The sequence below is a fragment of the Ilyonectria robusta genome (assembly GCF_021365365.1).
Source record: "Ilyonectria robusta strain PMI_751 chromosome Unknown BGZ61scaffold_23, whole genome shotgun sequence".
NCBI lineage: Eukaryota > Fungi > Ascomycota > Sordariomycetes > Hypocreales > Nectriaceae > Ilyonectria > Ilyonectria robusta.
Window position 1 is genome coordinate 806300 of NW_025764457.1, and position 21104 is coordinate 827403.

At 52.0% G+C, this 21104-nt stretch overlaps 10 protein-coding genes across 10 annotated transcripts; 6 read left to right on the plus strand and 4 right to left on the minus strand.

Annotated features, from left to right (window-relative positions):
- Positions 1–277: 277 nt before the first annotated feature.
- BGZ61DRAFT_290267 (ankyrin repeat-containing domain protein) lies at positions 278–511 on the minus strand (the record flags this gene model as incomplete). Its single annotated transcript, XM_046238567.1, has 1 exon — positions 278–511. A coding segment is annotated over one exon (234 nt), but the record flags the coding sequence as incomplete, so codon positions are not given.
- Positions 512–2522: 2011 nt separating this feature from the next.
- On the plus strand, positions 2523–3593 carry BGZ61DRAFT_521673 (uncharacterized protein; the record flags this gene model as incomplete). The annotated part of the gene is made up of 3 exons (XM_046252506.1): positions 2523–2881; positions 3033–3417; positions 3507–3593. Exons 1-3 carry the CDS (start codon positions 2811–2813, stop codon positions 3591–3593), a joined length of 543 nt encoding a protein of 180 aa, XP_046099107.1. The 5' UTR covers positions 2523–2810.
- Positions 3594–5040: 1447 nt separating this feature from the next.
- On the plus strand, positions 5041–5355 carry BGZ61DRAFT_363070 (uncharacterized protein; the record flags this gene model as incomplete). Its single annotated transcript, XM_046241406.1, has 1 exon — positions 5041–5355. A coding segment is annotated over one exon (315 nt), but the record flags the coding sequence as incomplete, so codon positions are not given.
- An 887-nt stretch (positions 5356–6242) lies between these two features.
- BGZ61DRAFT_497835 (uncharacterized protein) lies at positions 6243–9402 on the minus strand (the record flags this gene model as incomplete). Its single annotated transcript, XM_046251206.1, has 2 exons — positions 6243–8154; positions 8975–9402. 2 exons carry the CDS (start codon positions 9400–9402, stop codon positions 6243–6245), a joined length of 2340 nt encoding a protein of 779 aa, XP_046099109.1.
- A 344-nt stretch (positions 9403–9746) lies between these two features.
- On the plus strand, positions 9747–10159 carry BGZ61DRAFT_459850 (uncharacterized protein). The gene has a single exon (XM_046246961.1). It carries the CDS (start codon positions 9789–9791, stop codon positions 10044–10046), a length of 258 nt encoding a protein of 85 aa, XP_046099110.1. The 5' UTR covers positions 9747–9788; the 3' UTR covers positions 10047–10159.
- A 1661-nt stretch (positions 10160–11820) lies between these two features.
- BGZ61DRAFT_537377 (uncharacterized protein) lies at positions 11821–12385 on the plus strand (the record flags this gene model as incomplete). Its single annotated transcript, XM_046254530.1, has 3 exons — positions 11821–11838; positions 11899–12072; positions 12128–12385. 3 exons carry the CDS (start codon positions 11821–11823, stop codon positions 12383–12385), a joined length of 450 nt encoding a protein of 149 aa, XP_046099111.1.
- On the minus strand, positions 12359–13646 carry BGZ61DRAFT_109615 (uncharacterized protein). Its single transcript, XM_046236920.1, has 2 exons — positions 12841–13646; positions 12359–12779 (listed from the first exon to the last, which is right to left on the minus strand). The coding sequence occupies exons 1-2, from the start codon at positions 13435–13437 to the stop codon at positions 12600–12602; spliced, it is 777 nt and encodes a 258-aa protein (XP_046099112.1). The 5' UTR covers positions 13438–13646; the 3' UTR covers positions 12359–12599.
- Positions 13647–13876: 230 nt separating this feature from the next.
- Positions 13877–14068, plus strand: BGZ61DRAFT_363316 (uncharacterized protein; the record flags this gene model as incomplete). The annotated part of the gene is made up of 1 exon (XM_046241427.1): positions 13877–14068. One exon carries the CDS (start codon positions 13877–13879, stop codon positions 14066–14068), a length of 192 nt encoding a protein of 63 aa, XP_046099113.1.
- Positions 14069–16623: 2555 nt separating this feature from the next.
- Positions 16624–17953, plus strand: BGZ61DRAFT_363165 (S-adenosyl-L-methionine-dependent methyltransferase; the record flags this gene model as incomplete). Its single annotated transcript, XM_046241412.1, has 8 exons — positions 16624–16665; positions 16724–16814; positions 16872–16913; positions 16961–17118; positions 17171–17208; positions 17257–17394; positions 17448–17867; positions 17920–17953. 8 exons carry the CDS (start codon positions 16624–16626, stop codon positions 17951–17953), a joined length of 963 nt encoding a protein of 320 aa, XP_046099114.1.
- A 144-nt stretch (positions 17954–18097) lies between these two features.
- Positions 18098–20177, minus strand: BGZ61DRAFT_109608 (chromate transporter-domain-containing protein). The gene is made up of 4 exons (XM_046236919.1): positions 19929–20177; positions 19788–19835; positions 19611–19732; positions 18098–19548 (listed from the first exon to the last, which is right to left on the minus strand). The coding sequence occupies exons 1-4, from the start codon at positions 20052–20054 to the stop codon at positions 18324–18326; spliced, it is 1521 nt and encodes a 506-aa protein (XP_046099115.1). The 5' UTR covers positions 20055–20177; the 3' UTR covers positions 18098–18323.
- Positions 20178–21104: the final 927 nt, after the last annotated feature.

A 21104-nucleotide genomic window follows, 5' to 3' on the forward strand; every position in this document is an offset into this window, starting at 1 on the left:
CACCTTTCTGCAGGCACATGTCTATACAAATGAGCAATTCTTCAGAATATGACCGGTCTAAAAGCTTGAGGAATGGAGTTATCCCGGCTTCGTTTGCCAGATTCAGATCGCAACCAGATTTGATGAGAGTGAGAACATCCGAACTCTTGATGGCTGGAGGTAAAGTAAACGCAGCAGATATTGCAAGATGAAGGGGTGTGTCGCCGTTTTCATCTTGAATAGTCAGCTTAGCACCTGCTTCGACAATACGATCAAAATGTGCGAAAGCACCAGAAGCTGCTAGGTGAAGCGGCGACCGGCCTAGTAGGTCTTTGGCGTTGATGTCGGCCCTATATCGAAGAAGCTGCTCGAGCATGTCGGCGCCCCCATCAACTACGCTGTAGTGGATGGGTTCTTTGCCTGAATTATCTTTGATCCTGACATCAGCTCCGACGAAAAGCAGGGTTTGCACCTGGCTCGTATCCTTGGAAATGACGGCCCGGTGAAGTTGCGTCTTGCCGTCAATATCTTGTTCATTCTGGCCAGGACCGGAGGAACGCGGTGTCTCTGGGGGTGGGCTAAAGTTGGTGAATTGGAGGCCCGAGTTGCTTGTCGACCAAAACACATCATCGTGGTCATTTTCTAACAAAGGAATTGTTGACGGGTTCACCGGGAGGCTAGGCCCGCCTTGAGTGATAGAAACTGTGACCAGGTTTGACGAGGATGAAGGATCGCTGCGGCGTTTTCTCCGATTGGGCTTTGGATGCGGCTTTGGGTTGGCCTGAGTGCGGTATTTCGTGTAACCCCAGGTTTGAAGCTGGGTGCGATAAGATCGCTCCCTAGCAGCAAGTGCGCGTTAGCGAGCTAAACAGGTAGGAAGATTGCCAGTGTAAGATTTACGATGCAATGAACTTGTGCCTCCCCTCCATTAAACGCATGACCTCACGAAGAGACTTGCGCTGGACGATGTAGAGGTACCGGAGCTCCTCCTGATGCGTTGACCAGTCTTTGGTCATTGTGTAATGATGCTTAACGAGCCCGGGGGTATCTCAGAATCCCGGGCAATCAGAAAAGCGATCAGGTCCAAATACCGTGGGGCTGAGGTCAGTGTTTTATGGTTTGGGGGGGTGGGACAGGGCGCCTGAGAAAGAAATCAGACGCCTACCATCCCTGTAATACTCTGCTGGCTACAGCCTGGAAAAAGGTCACTGGGCGAGGCGCACAAAGGCTGTGCAGTACACGTCGCCTCTTGTTGAAGTCTGTGACCCTGCCATGGCGTGAACGGCGACCCGCGACTTGGCGCGTGGATGGCGGCTAGTGTCACGTGTTGAGATCCGTTGTTTAACGGATCAATGGCTATTCCGATCCATTGGTGGCTGGGATGTGGATGTCTTTTCCCTCACGGTCCAGGTTGGGACCAGGCGGTCACAACCGGCAGAACCATGACGTACCCACTTTTTCACATGACACAAGATCCTGTCAGACGGTTACCTCAGTGCCTCAGGCCACACTGTGAAGGCCGCGGCTATGAGGTAAGTCAGACGGAACAGGGGTCCTGCGGTTAGATGCCTCAGGCAACAACTCGAGATCCGTCGGGAAACCCCGGAAACGCCTCGTCAGATAGGGGGAACTTCCGGGATACACACAAGATCAAGCAGACAGCAATAATAGCGTGCTAGCTGATCAATTTGACGATTGCCTCATAACAGGATACATCATTATTATCACTTCATCTGCATAATTACCCTACATCAGGCCGTGCGACCGTCTCGCCGCTTGTCACGAGTCTGACAGATCCCGAGCTCACCCGTATAAGTGAGCCAGGACGCCCGGCTCACTTCCCCACGATGAACCACAAGATCGGACTCACTCTCACCCAGTGAGCCCGCACAAACACCCTTAGTATATAAGCACATTCATTTAGCACTTTCATAGACAGATAGCCCACCAACCATCAACAGACTTGATTACACAAAGACTCACTTTTGCACATCATCAGACCGTGACCTACATTGCTCACTACGACGTCCTGATCCACTCGATCATCAAACCACACGCCTTGGACCTACCCTATGCCCCTAGGTTAAGCCCAGCCGTCACAGCTAGCGCCTTGAATTTCATCACGGGGATTGAACGAGGACTTGAGGAGCGGGGCTCCCTGATGGCTTAGGTACCTTATCCAATTAAGGCAACGGCCTGCAGCAGGCTGGATGGGCTTGGGTGTTGTTGGATGTATCGAGGACGGGGTATTGTAACATCCGCTGCCATATGGGCAAGCCAAGCTGCACTTTACCAGACACGACATGCAAAATGCATTTTTACAGGTAGACTGCATCGGTGGAGTCCAGGTATACCCAATGTCTCCTTATGTCAGAAGCGAATTAGTGGATTAAAATGCAAAATGCAGTCTATTTTTGCATAATGGAGCGTTAAAAACTGCAAACTGCAAACTGCATTTTTATCTACCAATTCGCCGCTAACAAATACTCATTCGTGTATTGTAACACAACATTGCTCCCAAAAAGTGCATTTTGCATGTTACACTCTCACTCAAGCAGATGAAACGGCAGAAACCAGTCTTGCGCATGCCATTATTCAATCCGCCTGGATTTCTCCTCTGCTCCTGTTCTTTCTTTCCATCCAATGCACATAAATACAGTGCATAGCTTCTCGCCTACAATTTGGAACTCAGCTTCCTTTTCCCCGTAGTCCTTTTCTTTTTCTGGTCATCTTTAGCTAGACACACAAGGTCTGTCCAAAGCCCTAGCTAACTCTCACTTACTCCCACTTACTCTCCCTCTCTCCTTGTTGCCCAGATTTCTCCTTCCACCATGACTTCAGTCAACAATACCCCAAGTCAAGCCGATAGCAAGGCTAGCTCAGTACAGAAAGACGTCCCTGGGTATGTTGCTCATGTGCCCTCCTTTTGTTCATTCTCCTCACCTCCTCATCCCTCATCTAGCCTGCATAACCTCAAGATTGGTCCACATACCTTCATTTCCCTCAAAGCCATGATCTCTGTTGACCTGGTCAAACTTTTTCCTCTCAACTAGAAACGACGTACCGGCCGAGTCTCCCGATGCGCTTCCCAACTCGAGCACCATCCCATCCCACCCGATCCACGATCCAACACAGACCCGAATCGGCGCTCAAGGGGCCTTGCACGACACGGCACGGCCCGACCAGAACACCACGCACCAAGCCCGAGAGGATACATCCCAAAACATACTTCAGACTCTGCAGTCGCTTGGTACTGTTGTTCCTGAATGTGTGGCTGCCAAGGTTGCAGCCACCTATAACGGAATGCGGCCAATGGAAAGATTTCTGGTTGAGACTTGCGCTAAGGACGGATCAGTGTCCGCAGCGGAAACAACTGGTGAGGGGGAGACTTCGTCTAGCTGTCAGGCAACTGTTGCACTCTCGGATACGGATGCGGCGGTAAAATCTCGAGAGGCGCTGCCTTGATGTATTTCTTGTCTATAGACCAGAAGACTAGATACCTTATCATTACTACTTCCTTTATCCAGAATATGACCTGCAAGTCAGTGAGCTACATGCATAGTGACGGTGAGAGCGAGCAGCCCTACCAAGTGTACGACCCGTTCGTGGGGTAGTTAAAGGGGAGTCGGCAACGGACGTATTGGTCCCCACTAATAAAGCCCAAGCTGGACCACATACCGGGCGCTTGCACGACAAAGGAGATGGTGACTTGATTGCTCATTGACTTGCTCTGGAATCCATGTACCTGCATTCTCCCATGTGTGCATTGCCTACTGTTAGATTGGGTCATATATACCCAATTAGGGCAGGATCCATGGACAGATTCGGGTCTCGGTTTTCACTTGTGTTCGAGTGGGCTCAGCCAATAAGATCACGTCTGGGACGAACCGTACCCTTGTCAAATTTTTAAATGGAACTGTATCCCTGTTAAAAAGCACGATACCCCTGCTCGTCCAAGATAAGATAAGATAAGAGAGCATCCGGAAACCGCAATAGATATTAATCCGGATACCATTAATCCTAGTCTCCAAAAACGCCTCTTCATTTCCTTTATGATTAGCAAGATGTCTCAGCCAATAAATATCCCAGGTTGAAATCCATAATGCGTCGTGTTCGTATATCATAGATTATTTGAATCCTGCAAGCGGACAAGATTAGTGGTGTAAGTGCGGCGTGGGTTGGTGTGTGTCGTGTGAGACTTGGTGAAATTTCGAGAGCATTGGAAATCTTATATTTAAATACGCGTAAAATCCACCACAACTCTCATCAACGTAAAAACTAGATCAATCGATAGAGAAAGCCTCAAAGTATTTTAAACTTAATGAAATATATTTTTGCAATTATATGTCAACCTTTTATGCCCGATCAAAGACGCAAAACGAGGTGCAAGTCTCAAATGGTGCTCCAAAACCATCGGCAATCCCTGGTCAGCGACGTTAGACCCCTGGTTGCAGTTGGCCAATACGAGCCAGGCATGGCGTCTACAGTATCCTTGTCAGATTTCAAAGCCAATAAAAATCGGGGATGGAGTCTACACTATCCCTGACAGCTCCACTCACTAGACAGTTCTGGTATTAGCGGCAGCCCATCGGATGTAAGCCAATCAGCATATGCCTTCACGTCGACAGTATCCATGTCACCGTCAGCCAATCCGATCAACTCTTGACGTCGACAATATCCTTGTCATGCCAGGAGAGAGTGCCGTCAAAATGCACTTACCCTGTACCATACTATCATGTTATTCGATTTCTAATTGATAATCCGTCTTTAAGTCTATCTTTTAAACCGCACGGCTTTAGCTAACCAGCTGACCGAACCCTACAGACGCTATACCCTCAGAACTGTGTCAGAATTCCCCTTGGGTTTACCATACAAAGTGCGCTAAGTGGCCCGAGCGTTAAGCAAAGTTCCTTTCACGCTGGGTTCCACATATGATTGGTGTTAGTGTTTAGAAAAGTGGGACATTAAGGTTTAGGTATTTGGGTTTAGGACAACCATGCCGTAGGAAAAAGGGATAAGAGAGGGGGGATTGTGGGTGGTGCGGAGGAACAGCTCTAAGGGAAGGCGATGCGGTTGTTGCGCGCAATGCATCAACAGGGAGTTGTCCAAAAGGATGCACGAAAGGCAAACATGCTGCTCAATGTGGAGATCAATGGGTTCATGATGATTGATATTGAAAGAGCGATGCTGCTGGAGCCACCTCGACGTCCGTTGGCTCAGCTGGTGTCGAACAAGCGAAGATGGAAGCCAGAGACGATAGATTGCAGCGAGTCGGCAGAGAAATCAAGCGATCGAGGTCAAGCCAGCAGGGGATTTTCCAAGGACATTGGGATGATGAAGATAGTATTCGGAGAGCATCATATTCACAAGCCGTGATATAGATAGTAGCATCATGAAACAGGAGGTTCATATTCAGCATGTCCGGGAACGGGTAATGAACGCACTACGAAGCCCTAGAGTAATCTTCTCGCCCCCGTTTTTTCTTGCCCTACTCGTACAAGTTCATTTAATTCCGTCGTAATGTAGAACTTGTTCAGTCTCAGAGTTTATAGCCATTCTCTTTTACATGTTAGTGCTACACTTCATGGCCAACTAGCCCACAACACTTCCAATACATACCTACTCAGATACTAACGACACATACATAGAACTTCACACACTTGGGCACATAAAATTAACCAAAACAATTTTGTTTAGCAAGTACACTAATACAGGATTATGAATTCTCATCACCGGGTATATCAAGCAGTCCCTAATTCCGAACACCGTCCACTCCGTTCCGTAGAGTTCCAGTCTGACTACCTACCTGCGCATCTTCCCCAAAGCAAGTGACTCAAACCTGCCTCCCAGGAAGATAGAAAAGGAAAAGAAGGAAACAATTCATTCTAGAGCTAATCAGCTGGGCAAAAACTTTGCCAAGGGCCCGAGATATTTCCATTCTCAAGGCTGATTGTCGTCTCCGCTTTTGGAAAACCCGTCGCTTTACTTTGTCCACGTTGTACAGAGAAGGGAATAGCAAAAGGGGAAAGGAAAGGAAAAAGAGAGAGTAGGAAATCGGAGAGAAGGAGAGTGCTAAACCGTGTTGGAGACGTTGCGTCTGGTTGAGTATCCCCAAACAGCTAGGGACATCTTAGCACATGCACAATTCTCTGTGTGTGATATCTTTAAGCTCTGTGTCGCAGGTGCCTGTTGGTGTTGGGAATTTGAAGGCCAAGTTGAGGTGGGCGTGGGCGTGCGTACAGCCGAGGGCGACTATGCTCATCCTAGAAGAACGATGGCTTTGTGAGGACGCGATACTCGACGTAGTCCTCGCCATCGATGTCGATAATGGTGCCCTGCGAGACCAGCTTGCCCATGAAGGGGCCGGTAGCCTTTCGCTCATGCTTGATGCCTCCGTAAATCTTGGCATCCTCAGCGCCAGCCTTGACTCGGAGGCTCTCCTGCCGGGCCCATACCTTGTTCAGGCGCTGCATCTCTTCTGACTCGTGGAACCGCATCCTGCCGTTGGTCGTGACGGCAGGAATCGCGGCAGCAGCAGCAGCAGTGGCATCGGCGGCAGCAGCCGCAGCACGTTCTCGGTTAGCTGCGTGTCGGTCAGCGCGGCCTTGGGGAGCCTCAGCTCGGGCGATCTCGCGGCGAGCTAGCGTGTTGGTTCGCTCAAGAGCGTCGCCGCTCTGCGCTCGGTTCACAGCTGGACGGATCTCGCCGTTGGGGAGTGGCTGCCGAGCAAGGCGGCCATCCGTCTTGGCTTCGACGCGGCGGCTCTGGCGCAACTCATGGCCGCCGAATCCAGCCCTTCCGTTTTGATCAACGAAGTCGGCGGGCGGTTCGGGAGCGATGGGGGGGGAAGACAGGACAATGAGGGGGATGTTCTTAAACCCAGTTCCAGCACGGACTTGAGCCTCCTGAACGGCCTTTGCCTCATTCGTGGCTCGTTCATCTGGGGTTTCGCCATGATCAAGCTGCCATTGTCGGACTCGACAATACTCTCTGATATCATGGCGTGCGAGTAGCTTCAGGTGATCCTCGAACTCAACTTCCTCATATTGAATCCACAAGGCACCAGCGCCAATGGGGAAATTTCCATCTACGAACCGGCCATCGCGTGTCTCTCGGACAAGCTTGACACGGAACATGTCGTTCTGACCCAGGATGCCATAGACTGCATGGCGATCCTTGAGACTAGGTTCCGTAGAACCCTTCCAGTATCCCAGCAGGATGCGGGTTGGGCGTGTTCCCGGAAGCGGGTCAACAGGAGGTCGCATAGGCTGTGCTGCCAGGGGATGGCGTGCAGAACCGGGCTGTTCGTGAGAAACTCCGTTGGTCGGAGCGGGATTGATCGTCGCGAAGCCACCACTCACTCTTCTTCGCTTTGCATCAGAGCGTTTGGTAGTCGCAAGATGCTCGGGCATTTCTAGCCCATAGGCGATGAGAGGAGGATTCGGGTTGTTGACAAGGGGGTTCATCTTGACGCGTTGCTTTGCCTCCCCCACAGCTGATTTTTCCGCGGCCTTGCGCTCCTCGTCCGTTTCTTCGGGCGGGTCGGAACGAATCCGTACATATTCCTTGACTTGATGGTGATCTAGATTCACAAGATGATCCGAGAAGACGATGCGCTCAAAAGTAACCCAGCTTCCACTAGGGCCCGGGGGCAGGGGATACTCCTCTGTTACCAATTCGCCCACGGTATTGATCGCCTGGATGCGAGTTCGCAGCCGATCTCGGACGTCGATGAAGCCAATAACTGCATGCTTAGATCTCTCGTCGGGTGCAGGGGAGCCTCTCCAGTATCCAAGGATGGCACCCTTGACATTGCTCAGACTGGGTCGAGCAGGCTTGGGCTTGACTGAGTCTGTGGGTGTGGGCATGTCGTCCGAGACACTCTTGGGAATCTCAATCTTGCTCTCACTCAAGTCGTTGAAAAGAGAGGTGCGCTTCCGCTTCGGAAAATGGGAGACGATGGGCTCATCATCCACGTCGGCCATGACTTCGTCTTCTCGATCCGACACAACGCGGAGAGGTGACAACTTTCGGGGGCTGTTGCGCTCACCGACAACGATCTCGTCCTCGAGCTTGTTGAACCTAACCCCGGAGGGGGAATGAACACTGCTAGCGGGTTCACTAAGTTCACTGTCGGGATCGTCTCTGAAGGAGGTCTTGTGGCCGTTAGGATGTCTAAGTTGATTTGGTTAGTCTCTACACCATAAGCAAAATGGAACACTGGAGCAGATCGTCGCCCTGGCACAGGCCGAGAGATAAGACCTCAGCTGGGTTGTGTTCAAATCATGCAGTTCACTTGAAATGGGTTGAGACCTCTGGAGGGGTAGAAGCACATGGAGTGGAGTTGCAACTGTCGGCAGACGGGCCCAATAGCACCGTTAGTGTTCTGACAGAATCGTTGTCAAGGTACCCCAGACTTCCTTTGGTAGGGCGGGCTGAAGCCGAGGCCGAAAGAGTTGATGACGAGGCAAAGCCGGGGTGGTGATGAGTGATGTGCTGGGGGAAGACCAAACTGGTGCTGGCCGGAAGCAAGTTGGGCAGGGGCCAGGATTTGGAATTGCCCGAAATGACCGAAATGGGACGAGACAATTGGTGCCAGTTGTCAACAGAACGCCGGCTGTGCAGTGAAGAATCTTCCAGGCAAACAATGCTTGGCCCGTTGTTTTGCAGAGCAGTGAATCAGAGCAATTCCCGGCAACTTGGGCATCCGACAAGACGATGTCTTGGGGTTTGAGCGCGACCGGGCAAGTGGCCGTCAATGTCAGGTGCGGTGAGACGCTGTGAGCAAATGGGAAAATGCCAACTAGGCCAAGTCCCTGCAAGAATAGCCACGCCACTTGACGGGGACGATGCGGTCATTGAGCATTGACCATTGAGCAGCGACAGTTGCGACAGAGATGAAGATGAACCGAGAGATGAAGATGAACCGAGAGATGAAGATGAACCGAGAGATGAAGATGAACCGAGAGATGAAATGGAAAAATTAGCAACTTACTTGGGTGGCTTTGATTCTCCAGGAGGGTTTGCAGACTCTTTTGATGGCTCCCGCGCGGGAGCCTGCGCTGGGGAAGGGGCGCGATCTTTGACTGGGGCGGAGGCAGTTGCAGTTGCAGTTGCAGTTGCGCCGGAAGAGACCTCGACGCCGGTCGTCGAAGTCGAAGCCGTGGCCGCAACAGACGCGGAGGCGGAAGAGGGAGCAGCAGCAGGGGCTGAAGGGGCAGTTTGCGCAGATTCTCGCGTCGCAGTTGCGTTAGATGCTGATGATGGAAGAGGACCCCGCGCAGACTCGAGGGTTGGAGCCGGAGTGGGAGAGGCCAATTTTCCTGGGGCTGACGTGGGAGCAGCGGATGCTGAAGGCGCTGGCAATAACGCCTCAGGTGGCGCAACCGGCATCCCGGCCTTGTCGGCCTCGACGCTATTCATGGTGCGACGTAGAGAAGCCGGAGTAACGATGCGAAACGCGCCGGGAAGCGAGTTGCTAACTCTTGAAGAGGCTTCACGTGTTGGTTTCCACAGGGAGCGGGAAGCGAGTCGCGGCTTTTGGGGGCTGATGTGCAGGGCAGTTGACAGAAGAAGGAAGGAAGCGACGAGACCCGCGCGTCGGGGGCGGGAAGCAGGAATGGAGAATCAAGACAGACGCCCTGGTTGGTCGAGGATCTGGGAGCCTGGGCCAGGGCTAAAAGAAATAAGCGCAATCCCAATCCCAATCCAACTTGGCAACCCTGAGCGCAAAGAGGTGCCCGCGCTTGAACTGAAAGACTGACGAACACACCCCCTACGAATTACAAATTGCGTGCGTGCGCCAAGCGATGACTGGGTTGACGGCGACAATGATGATACGACTTGCCTTCTATAGGACGGGCCAGTACCCCTTTGGGCTGTATCCCCGCAAATCGTATCGCTCTCTAGCATTCGCAGACAATGGCAATGTCCAACCTCGGCGTACCGTCACTCGCACAGTGCCGCTACCTTGTGAGACCCTGAACTGGAAAGGTCACGATCCGGATCAGGATTACGGATCAAGAATAACAGCTCGCCAGGAAATAGACGACGCATGTGCTGATTGATACATGATGATGACATGCTGGCCCTCCGTGACGCCAATCAACAACAATAATCCGGTAAGCCCAGAAAAGAGGCGTGCCCCGCGCAAGGAGCGGAATAGGATCCAAGGGGATGCAAGATAGAGGGTCTAGGTAGGTAGACGCGCTGGGCCTCTACTAGTTATTTTCTCTGAAAATACAAATCAATACTTGGACGCATCCACTCGCAGGTCTCAAGATGTCAAGCAGCCGGAGATATATGTCTCCGATGAAGAAACTCACGCTGGCGCAAGAAGGAAATACAGTTGAGCGAGTGGATGTACAGCCGCTTGCCCATCGGGTACGACCTCGACCGGGGATATGGCGACAGAAACCGCCAGCAGGATGGAGGGCATCCGACATGTCTGCATAAGATACGTCGCAGGCACAACCCTTGTGAGGACCATGTACTGTTGGCTGCGGTACTTTCTCTGCAACACAGGGTACCTAGAAGATTTTTGCATACGTATGGAGAAACGCGCGATGGGTATTGACGCGAACGCGTCGATAGCTGACGAGGTAACACTAGTCGATGATGCGGTCTGTGCGTCTGCCAGGGATTGGCAGTCGACCTACCCAGAACAAAGTCTCCAAGTCACATTGACGAGTCCAAAACGCCAGTCGGCCTCGTATAACACCGTATTCGTGCGCTGCTTGCATCCGATAAGCCTAAAAGGCACTTTGGTACTGCCAGATCTAGTGGAATCTGTCGCCATATTTGCCGCCTGCAATGCGAAACCATTCCTCAACGAGGGTGACCAACCTTTGCGATACTAACACCAAACCACCTCAAGTTGACAGACCAGGCTTCAGCTGCTGAGTATAGGATGCTGACTGAGCACTGGGAGAAGTTGGCTTTGACGCACCGTTAAGCGAGGTGAGTAAATGTGAGACGAGAGAGGTGTGCCAAATCGTCGGAATTGTAAATAGCTTAGTGTCATGGCCCGGCTTCACACCAATTAGTCATCGCGGTTTTTATTGCGGGCGCGAGCGTGAACACGAGTCCGCTCTCACTCGCGCTTAAGCTTCGCGGAGGATAGCTATAATACTCCAGTTCCCGCTGATGACGTCTCCTGCATCTACTTTTCGACTGGCAGGGACCTTACGTCTGACATGGGGCAAAAATTCCAGCTCGTGGCTCCCCGCGAGGAGATGTCTTTATCTTGGGGGGGCAAGCTTGGAGAGATGCTTTTTGACGGGTCAGCCAAGGTCTTTGTACGCCTCCTCGCTGTCCCTGTTCGGCACCAGAATCCCCCCATTCAGCCGCGCCATCTACACCGGCACAGTCTCGAAACGACCATTGTGCCACCCGGCGCTGGCGACTCGCTTCAGGATATTCGGATAGATAGATGTGCGAAGCGCAAAGCTGACGGCGAAGTGCTTGCCGGCCGCTCTTGGGCTTGACTTCTTTTCCTTTGATGATGAAGAGTGTGTCGTTGGAAGGAGCATTCACCATGACTGCATGCCACCATTTGTGTATTAGGGGAGTTCTCATGTACAGGGGTGGGAAAAGTGGTCGCTCAAAAGACCCCCTTAGTAGTCTTTGTTTCCTCGGTAGATAGATTCTCCGTGACACGTGTCATTCATTCAAACACACCTGTCTATTTTGATGTGCAATTCTCTTCCACCTACGAGTACGCGTCTCCAACGCGCCGTTTTTCATGTTTCAAATCGCTTCCGTACTGCTTCCAATTTCATTTCACTCCCTCTTTCTCTTCCTTACATCTTCCCGACTCTGCCTCTTGAAGAGCTGGACGACATGGTAGAATCACGAAAGGTACATTATCACATTATCCCAAGCAACTTCAATCGATGCATGCCACTGACCAATAAACAGCGTACATCTTCACCCGTCGAGGTCGACCAGAAAAAACCGAGAAAGAAGGCTCGTACGACGGCCAAACCCAAGAAAGCCGTCAAGAATGTTGGCACTTGCTCGATGGACAAGAAGCAGATTGGAGACCGCGTCAAGGCAGCACTGGCTTTGAATAAGTACGCGCTCAATCGGACAGTCATAAGTGCAAGTCACCACTTCTTTCCATCAGATCCAAGCTAAGACCTGATAGCTCCAAATGGACACAGCCTTCTTCCGCACCTTCTTCGTCGATAACGACAAGCTCAGCAAACCACTACCAATCACCCCCACAGAGTTCGACGACACTACCCCCGTGGTCGTCGTGGATCTCAGCCGTAACCAATCAGGCGAGTTGCTCGGAGTTACTAAGGTTAAGGGAGGAAATAGGTTAGCCACGACGCACTTGGCGGCTATGTGTGTTGTGTTCTATCCGAGCCGAGGCATGGCCAAGATCTGGTTGTCTGTGTAGCGTCTGGTCTACTTGACGGGCTGCGTTTATACTTTCGGAGCATGTACGGCGTTCCGGGCGTTTAACGGCATGAGTGGCTGCCAGCTGCATATGTTTATCAACTACATGCAGAGATGGAGAACTTGGCATCGCTGCGACGAGTATCGGTAATTCCTCCAGCATCGCCCGCAAGACCCGCAAGGACACCGCGGCGGCCTGTCTCTTATAGATTTCGTCAGGACTCGCTGAGGTTCTTCTTGGATTCTGGCGTCGAGGGTCGCTCCCTTTCTGACGTGTTGAGCAACGTTTCGAACACATGTAGCCGCTGGATTAGGGCCTCATGTTCTTTCTTGATGGCCCTGTTACGCTGTTCCAGGTGCTGGATGTACTCGGTGGCTTTCATCAAGACGGTGCCCTGGCCGGGATTGTTAGCCTGGATTGTACAGATTGCATGCGTGGGGAAAGAACGTGCTCACCTTGCTTACTTTGCTGGCGTTGCAGTGTCTTGACGATTTACCCTTCTTCGATCCAGACTCAGGCAGTGCATGTAATGAGGGGACGGCATGCCGTAGTTCGGCAATCTTGTCATTCAGATTCGTTCTGTACTTGCGTTCAATGTCGCTGTGGGCAGCTCTGTCAACTGGCTTTGCCTTGTCGTTACGTTTGTCTGTGTGCCTCGGGCTCGATCTCTTTGGCTGTGGCCGCACTGAATCTGCCGATGGTTCACCTTGCGTGTCCTCGACCGCCGTTCTGGAGGTGTTCTTCAGTCCAGTTCCAAAACTGATGCCGAACCCGCCGGATGGCATGAAGCTGGCAGGTTGCTGGCCCATATTGAAGGCAACGGATAGAAGACGTAACTGTTTATCCTCACTGAGACCGCTGTCGTCACCCTGAGGCGCCATCTCTCCGGCGGCTGGCCCCATTGCATTGGGGCTCTCGGCTGATGCTGAATGGAATCGATGTCCCGACCGGGGTGCGTCCCAACTCAAAGGTGTTGAGTGGAATCCGTCGCGAGACGGGATCTCCGCCGGGGGTGTCGTATGAATACTTGCTAATTGCTCGCCGAGGTCCATGAATTCAAATGCGTTCTCGCCATCAGTGTCAAAGACGCTGTCGCTTTCTACGGCCTTGGGTGGCGGTACGGTTGATTGGATTCAGATATTCGCTCCGACAAGGACTGCAAGAAGTGGGGTCAAGGGGAATTCCGAAAGAGTTTTGCTATCCGGGCCGTGTCCCACTTCTCCGACCAATCAGACAACAGAGATTTTTTTTTGGGGGGGGGGGGGGGTGGATTTTACGTTTTCAATTCTATCACTTCCAACTGCCACACTTTGACCTCCACCTTTCACCAACACCACCACCACCGCCGCCGCCGTTGCCAACCACGATGAGGCGCCGATCGAAGAGCCTGACGCTGCTGAAGAACAGCAGCAGCAGCAGCAATTTCCCGAGATTGCGAACCCGCCCAACGGAGGAATTGATGGCCGACCTGCCACGACTGTCGATGATCTAATGGCTCACCTCCAAGCCTTCGCCAGGCCCAACGGCTTCGCCGTGATCCGACGTAATGCCGGCAACTATAGAGATTTCGATGGAGTCAAGAAGCCTACGCGCTACAGAGTTCGCTGTGACAAAGATGCTATTCGCGCCTCCGGGAGCTACGGTACCCGCAAGGCTGGCACCCAGAAGAACAACTGTCCTTAGTATGGAGTTGTCTCTGCCCGCAAGGATGACAATGGGGGCTGGACCTTCGATCTCAAGCAACCCCGTCACAACCACCCGCCTTCAAGCGACCCATCGGCCCACTCGCTTCACCGGAAGCTTACGGCCCAGCAAGAGCAACTCGTGGAGAGTATGTCGAACCACAAGGCTATCAAAGCACGTGAGGTAGCCGGCATCGCCCGCGACGTCGAGCCCGGCTCGGTGATCAGGCAGAAGGATATCGACAACGCCCGCCAACGTCTTCGTCTCAAGCAACTCGACGGAAACACGCCTGTACAGCAGTTTATCCACATCTTGACCACGATGGGCTATAAGCACCGCATCCAATGGGCGCCTGACGATCCTACCCGCCCTGTCGCCTTCGTATGGACTTACCCGTGGTGTGAGACCATGTGGGTTCGTTTTCCTGAGGTCATTGGCCTTGACAACACCTACAAGACCAACAGGTTCAAGATGCCGCTCTTCCAGGTACGTATGCTTCGTCGGGGATCGTCTGGGATTGTTGAGGACGCATTCTAACAATCTATGCAGGTTACTGGTACGACGGATACTAGATCCTTGTACAACTATGTCTTCGGGTTTTCTTCAACTGAGCGGCGTGAGGGCTACGACTTCCTTTTGACCTCCATTGATTCAATCCGGCAAGAAATTAACGGCGAGAAGCCGAAGGTCGCTATCACCGACTTCGAAGAAGGTCTACGATCGTCGATCCAAGAAACCTGGCCCGATACCCAGCTGCAGCTGTGTAGTTCCCACATCAACCAGAACATCGCGAGCAACGCAAAGGAGAAGTGGCAGGGTGCTGGTGGTCCACCGCCTGACGAGTTTGACGTTGCCCGGGATAAAGAAACCGCCGAGACCGAGGCTCTCAACAACCAGGCCCGCGCTGACGAGGTTCTTAGCCGTGGCCAGCTTCCAGAGGAGGTCGTTGAGCATACCGTCTCTGGCTTCTGCTCCCTGGGCTTACGTCATCTACGCCAAGTCAGAAGAAGACTTTGATGCTGCGTGGGCACGCCTACAGAAAGAATTCGACGACCAGCAACCTCTCCTCGAATACATCCGCACCACCTACATTCCACTGCGGTATCAGTGGGCCAACTGCTTTATCTCACAGTACGAGAACTTTGGCGTTAGGACGAATTCACCTACCGAGACGGCACACAAGGATGTAAAGTCATACGTCATTAACGGCAACACGGATCTCTACGGTCTCTCTCAATGTTGAGATCCGTTGTTTGACGGATCAATGGCTATTCCGATCCATTGGTGGCTGGGATGTGGATGTCTTCTTGTCAATAGCTTCCGCTTGTTCGCGCTAGTTTTTTTTTTTTTCTTTAATTAACACAACATGCACATTTTAACATAGGAGTGTGACGTTGACTGTGAGGTCTTCGCTACGTCTGACGACGCCTCAATGGGATTACATTGAGCGGAGACTTGCTAGGAGTGTAGCTGGGTCGCCATGCACCCAGGGTTCGTCCTTGACAGCGTCCAGTGCCCGCAAGAGCACCCGGAAGACAAAACACACAACAGCGGGAGCGGCTGCTGATGACGAATATGCTCGGTATTGTGCCGAGGATGTTGCCAACAGTCACCACTACAGGAGTAGACCGATTGACTGGTGGAAAATGAACAGGAACCGGTACCCGCGACTGTCTCTGATGGCGGTTGATATGCTCACCATCCCATCGTCTCGGCCGGGATTAGTTCTACGTTCGATCGAGTTCGAATCGAATTCGATAGATATCGAATCTACGGAAGACACGTTCAATTCGAGTCGAATCTACGGGACAAGAATGTGGCGTGTTCGATTCGATACGAATCTGCGGGAGATGTGTTCGATTCGAGTCGAATCTACAGGACAAGAATTGTGGCGCGTTCGATTCGATACGAATCTGTGGGAGATGCGTCCGATTCGATTCGAATCTACGGGGTCACATTCGATTCGAACGCCAAGCCTTGGCGTTCGATTCGATAGATTCGTAAGATGTCCATGCCTGATCCTCATGATCCCACCGGAACTGCCGGCCCCGTACTCCACACCAAACCCCGTACGGGCCGTCCCGATGGTGATATTTAATCGTTTCGAAGCTTGCTCAACGGCTTTTTAAACGAGTTCAGGTCAATATTTGGTACCTCCAGGAGAAAATGTTTCTTTGCGTTTGCCTTGGAAGAACATTTCCGCTAACTTTAGCGGTCAGCCCTGGGCGCTGAGCATAAGCCAACCGATCATCGGCCCATGGGCAAGCCACAGGCCCAGAAGTGTTGGTTCATCAAAGCAACTTGCATATGTGATATGTTATGATTGGCTCGCGGAAAGCCTCTTTGACAGGGGCCCGGCGGTAATAAAGAGGACTAACATTCCTCAATGAGGGGTAGAACTCGTGCTTAATTTTTAAATTCTCTCAATCAACAAGGAAACTCAGTACCGCTGTGAACCACCAGACGTGGAAAATGGCTGAACTAGATCCCGTTTTGCTGCCTGACGATGACGTTTGATCTCCCGACACCGTGAAATGTCTTCAGATCGACTAACTATGACTCAGGTCATCGACGATGGTGACTCGTCGCTTGGCGACGTAAGCATGTTTTGATTGCCCAGATGATGACTGTAGCTAACTTGACCCTCCCCGACAGGATGTCGCATCATCAACTCAGAGTCTTTCCAGCTCCATCCTCCAGTATCGGAAAGAAAATGGCAGAACGTATCATGCATACAAGGATGGAAGTTAGTTGAACGCGTGGCTTCAATCTGGCACCCGACCCATCTAACTACTGAACCTAGAATACAATCTTCCCAACGACGACATTGAGAATGAGAGACTAGGTACGTTGCGCGCGCAAATCGACAAGTATATTCATGCTCACTGTGAGAAGATTTGCAACATCATCTATTCTTTCTGACCTATGCCAACAAGCTCGGCCTCGCCCCCCCAAATGAAGCCGACTCAAAGGTCCAGCGGGTCCTTGACTTGGGGACGGGCACAGGTATTTGGGCGATGGATTTTGGCGACGAGCATCCGGAATCCGAGGTATGAGAATTCATCAAATGATTTACGCTCTGTCGCTCACGAAAAGCACCAGGTCACCGGCGTTGATCTCTCTCCCATTCAGCCCAGCTTGTAGGGCTCCGACTCGCGCTTCTTCGGGTTCAAGCTGACTTTCGACAGCGTTCCTCCTAACGTCCGATTCATTATTGATGACATCGACGAAGAGTGGACCTATTCGGAGCCTTTTGACTTTATCCATAGCAGAATGATGAACTTTAGCGTTGTGAACTGGACCTCATACCTCCGCAAGATCTACGAGTAAGTAACATTTGCGGTCTATCGCTAGTTGATGGATGTACTCATTCTCCTAGTAATCTGACCCCTGGCGGCTATGTCGAAATCCAAGAGATCGACATCAACATGACATCTGACGACGGCTCTCTCTCAGAGAACCACCCACTCTTCAAGTGGCGGAATCTCCTTAAAGACGCGTCCGTCAAATTCGGTCGGCCTTACGCCAACTTCGACGTCATCACAAAAGCCATGACCGAAGCTGGTTTCACCAACCTTGTAGACAGTCGTTTCAAGTGGCCCACGAACCGATGGCCCAAGGACAAGAAATACAAGGAGTTGGGCACGTGGAACAACGAAAACACCAATGCCGCTTTAGAAGCGCTGACGTTGGCACCGTTTACGAGAGCCTTTGGGTGGAGTCGCGAGGAGGTGACGGTCTTGCTGGCCGATGTCAGAAAAGACCTGAACGACCCGAAGGTTCATGCTTACTGGCCGATGTAGGTAAACTCATTCCCTGCCGTGAGATTTGTGTGCTAATTTCTGCCATAGTTGCTCGATCTACGCGAAGAAACCGGAAATATGAAGTGTTCACCCACTCGGTGGGCTGCTGTGGAAAAATTCCGTTGAACGCATCATTTTGCTTTCTCAGAGGAACGCGTAGTTGCTTCAAATTCGGTCAACGGTAGTGCTATTCATGAATAATGAAATTCCATACTATTTCTCTGCCTCACCTTCGGGTAGTGACAACAACTGGGCTTCTAGCATTTGGCTACTGAGGAATCAAGTCAACCGTTCCGACCCAAGGCGCAACCGTGAAGTTATGATAATAGTCGTCTCAAAGTGTTCCTCTGTTCGTAGTGCCCGCAACCTGACATACTCTGAACCAATACAGCGAGGATTTAGGAACAATGCAAACGTGCTCATGGCGACATGCCCAGCCTCAAAGTGTAGGATTAACCTGAGACAACGGCATACCAAATCAGACCCAACACAGCACCCATGACGATAGCAACCGGAGGGCTTACGCCAAACCAATAGCCTCCAACATAGCTCGTGGCGATCACGACAACCCACCACGGCTCCAATCCAAGACTGGTGCCTTGCTGGAATCCCTCATCTATGTATCCGATCTGCCAGAGGCGATAAACCGCGGTATAGATAAGCCCAACGGCAGCGGCATTGACGCCCCTGAGAAGCGACTTGACCCACCTAAGGCCACGAATAGCACTCCATATACCCATAGTACCATGGACCGTGATGAGGCCAGGAGCGTAGATACCGACAAAACCTAGAGCTGCTCCGGTAGCCGAGTTGTATCCACCGTTGATCGCAGTCAAGGCGCCGAGGTATACTGCAAAGTTGAAGTTCGGACCTGGGAAGCTCTGCTGGATAGCCAGCCCAATTAAGAAATCTCGAGGACTGACCCAATTCTCGGCAACGACATATTCGCGAAGGAGTGGAATGACAACCGGTCCACCGCCAAAGATGATCGTACCTGCGAGGTACATGTTGGCGAAGAAGCTGAACAGAAGCGACTTGATCGGCAGGAGGCTGCGCAGAACCATGATGACAACGAAGGTGATGAGGAAGAACACGATGAGTCCGAGACCGAATTCCCACGAGAAATTGAGGTTGCGCTCCGGTGGGACAACGCGGGGTTCCCCTTCGGCGGACGGCGGCGCGCGCTCAGTGAGAGGAAGAGTCGGCTGTGCCGTATTCTCATCCTTGCCTTGACCCTGCTGTCCCTCCGTCTGGTTCGCTCGTCTGGTAGAGGTGTTCTCGTGGCTAGTTTCCTGCTGAGGCGGCAGTTCGATGTTTTCTTCCTCCGGTGCCCGACGCCTTTTCCCGGGATTCCTCAACGTATTGACCACCGCCTTGACGGGACCATGAAGCCAGCGGAAGTCGTGGACGATGGCAACGATTCCAGCGAGGAACATAAGAAGCGGGAAGTACCACAGAGCGTTGTACAGCATGCCGGCGGCAGCGCCGAGGAACACGAGGATACGCGTCATCTTGTCTGTGATGGCCTTTTCCGACAGTTGGACAGCAGCGAGGGCGATGATACCAACGGTAGAGGCATTGAGACCAGATAGAAGTGCGTAAACAGGTTGAGGAAGAGACGTTCCGATGTTAGAGACGCCGATGGATAGGCCGTACATTCCCAAAGCTCCGGGCAGGCTGGTCATGTTGGGTCAGCATATTACGTATCCCAGTTGGTGTGGATCGTCATAGTGTCTTACCTCCAAATAAAGAAGCCCAGTGCGGCAGGGAGAAAACCATCGTGAATGAGGTTAATACAATAGTGCATCTTTGTACTGCCAGGGCCAGAGAAGGCCTGGCACACACTGAAGAGCTCCTGATACTGCTTATCGCTCAGCATACCGCCAGGCACAATCATCACACTGAGATAACCTTACCACTTGCTCGTCGATCCATTGTAGCTTCCTCACAAACTTGTCATGAAACTAGGTCCAGGTAGTTAGCAACAGTCCACTCCAAAGGCATGTCGCCGACCCAGTTGGCGCTACACCGTAAGGAATGAGGCTAGACAAACTCACAATCTTGAAATGCACTGGTGGTCCTCCGAAGGACGTGAAGCCGAGATGGTAGTTCTTGCTGATAGTATTCCAGAATCTCCCGCTGAGGTCCGCTGGATGCCAGCCTTCCCATCGTCGAATAGCCATTGCTCAGGGTTCCTCAAAGGCTCGCGCGTGGTCGGACCACACACTCAACTTACGACCTGTTTTCGACACCCGCTTCTCCTTTGCGATGGATCTTCTTGAAGGACAGCGACGCCTAGGATACGAAGTGCGAGACGTCCTCGAGCAATCAATTGGCCACCGCCTCGTCGCATTCAAGCACTCTTAACCACGGAAAACGAAGAAAAATTGTATTCGCGGCTAGGTCTGTAGGTTTTGAAATGATCTCCGTCAAGTGTCCGCCAAGCAGAGTGACGACAGTGGCATGGGATCCTGCTCGGTGTCACCAATGACGTGCCGTCTTGCATGGCACGTGGGCTTGGCAACGGTCCTGTAGTGCCTATTTAAATTAAATGAGATGGTGTTAGTCACGCCGGAAATTTTTTTCGTCCCCGAACAGTAGCAAAATGGGCTTTTGCAGCGGGAATCAAGTTCCTCTACACTCCTTGGCTGCGCCATCGGATATCGCGGTAAGTGCTTGGTGGATGGTAAACGGATTGATTCGACATTCAAAACATGTCAACACCATACGTCACGCTTGAGAACTGCGTTGCGGAGCGACCACCATCGTCAGCGGGATTACCTCGGATACAAGTCGGGGGCAGGGTGGGGGCCACCTTTCCGTAGACCAGCTAACCAGACGTAGAGTAGTTGACGAGACTTTGGAAGCAATGGATTGCTGAAAGATGGCTGAAAGGACGTCCTCGGCGTGCAGGGCACCCTCACGATCGACTTCCGGCAGGACCTCCCGCGCGGATTGACCTCCTGGATACGTATATGAATAGTCCGAAGGCCGGGTCGGAACAGTTCTCGTGTGTCGCGATTCTGAAGTTATCCTGTGTCGAACGTATGATGGAAGGAAATTTATCTATTGTTTTCGGTCTTTGTCTGGGAATCTTCTCGCAGTATCTAGTGCCGTTGTTCTTTATCCAGCTTAACAAAGGGATTGTGATGTGAGGCTCGTCAGATTGGCTCAATCAATATTCGGGGAGATCTGCAACCGCTTGCTTGACCGTCTCGAGACACCTTTCTACG

Excerpts from the sequence above, each read along its gene's own strand:
- BGZ61DRAFT_459850 (XM_046246961.1), top strand. The coding sequence starts at position 9,789 with ATGACTGGGTTGACGGCGACAATGATGATACGACTTGCCTTCTATAGG.
- BGZ61DRAFT_109608 (XM_046236919.1), bottom strand. The coding sequence starts at position 20,054 with ATGGCTATTCGACGATGGGAAGGCTGGCATCCAGCGGACCTCAGCGGG. Across the intron at positions 19,836-19,928 it reads CACCAGTGCATTTCAAGATT|TTTCATGACAAGTTTGTGAG; the intron begins GTGAGTTTGTCT and ends ACCTGGACCTAG. Across the intron at positions 19,733-19,787 it reads AATGGATCGACGAGCAAGTG|TATCAGGAGCTCTTCAGTGT; the intron begins GTAAGGTTATCT and ends AGCGATAAGCAG.
- BGZ61DRAFT_109615 (XM_046236920.1), bottom strand. The coding sequence starts at position 13,437 with ATGGACCTCGGCGAGCAATTAGCAAGTATTCATACGACACCCCCGGCG. Across the intron at positions 12,780-12,840 it reads ACGCCAGCAAAGTAAGCAAG|GGCACCGTCTTGATGAAAGC; the intron begins GTGAGCACGTTC and ends AATCCCGGCCAG.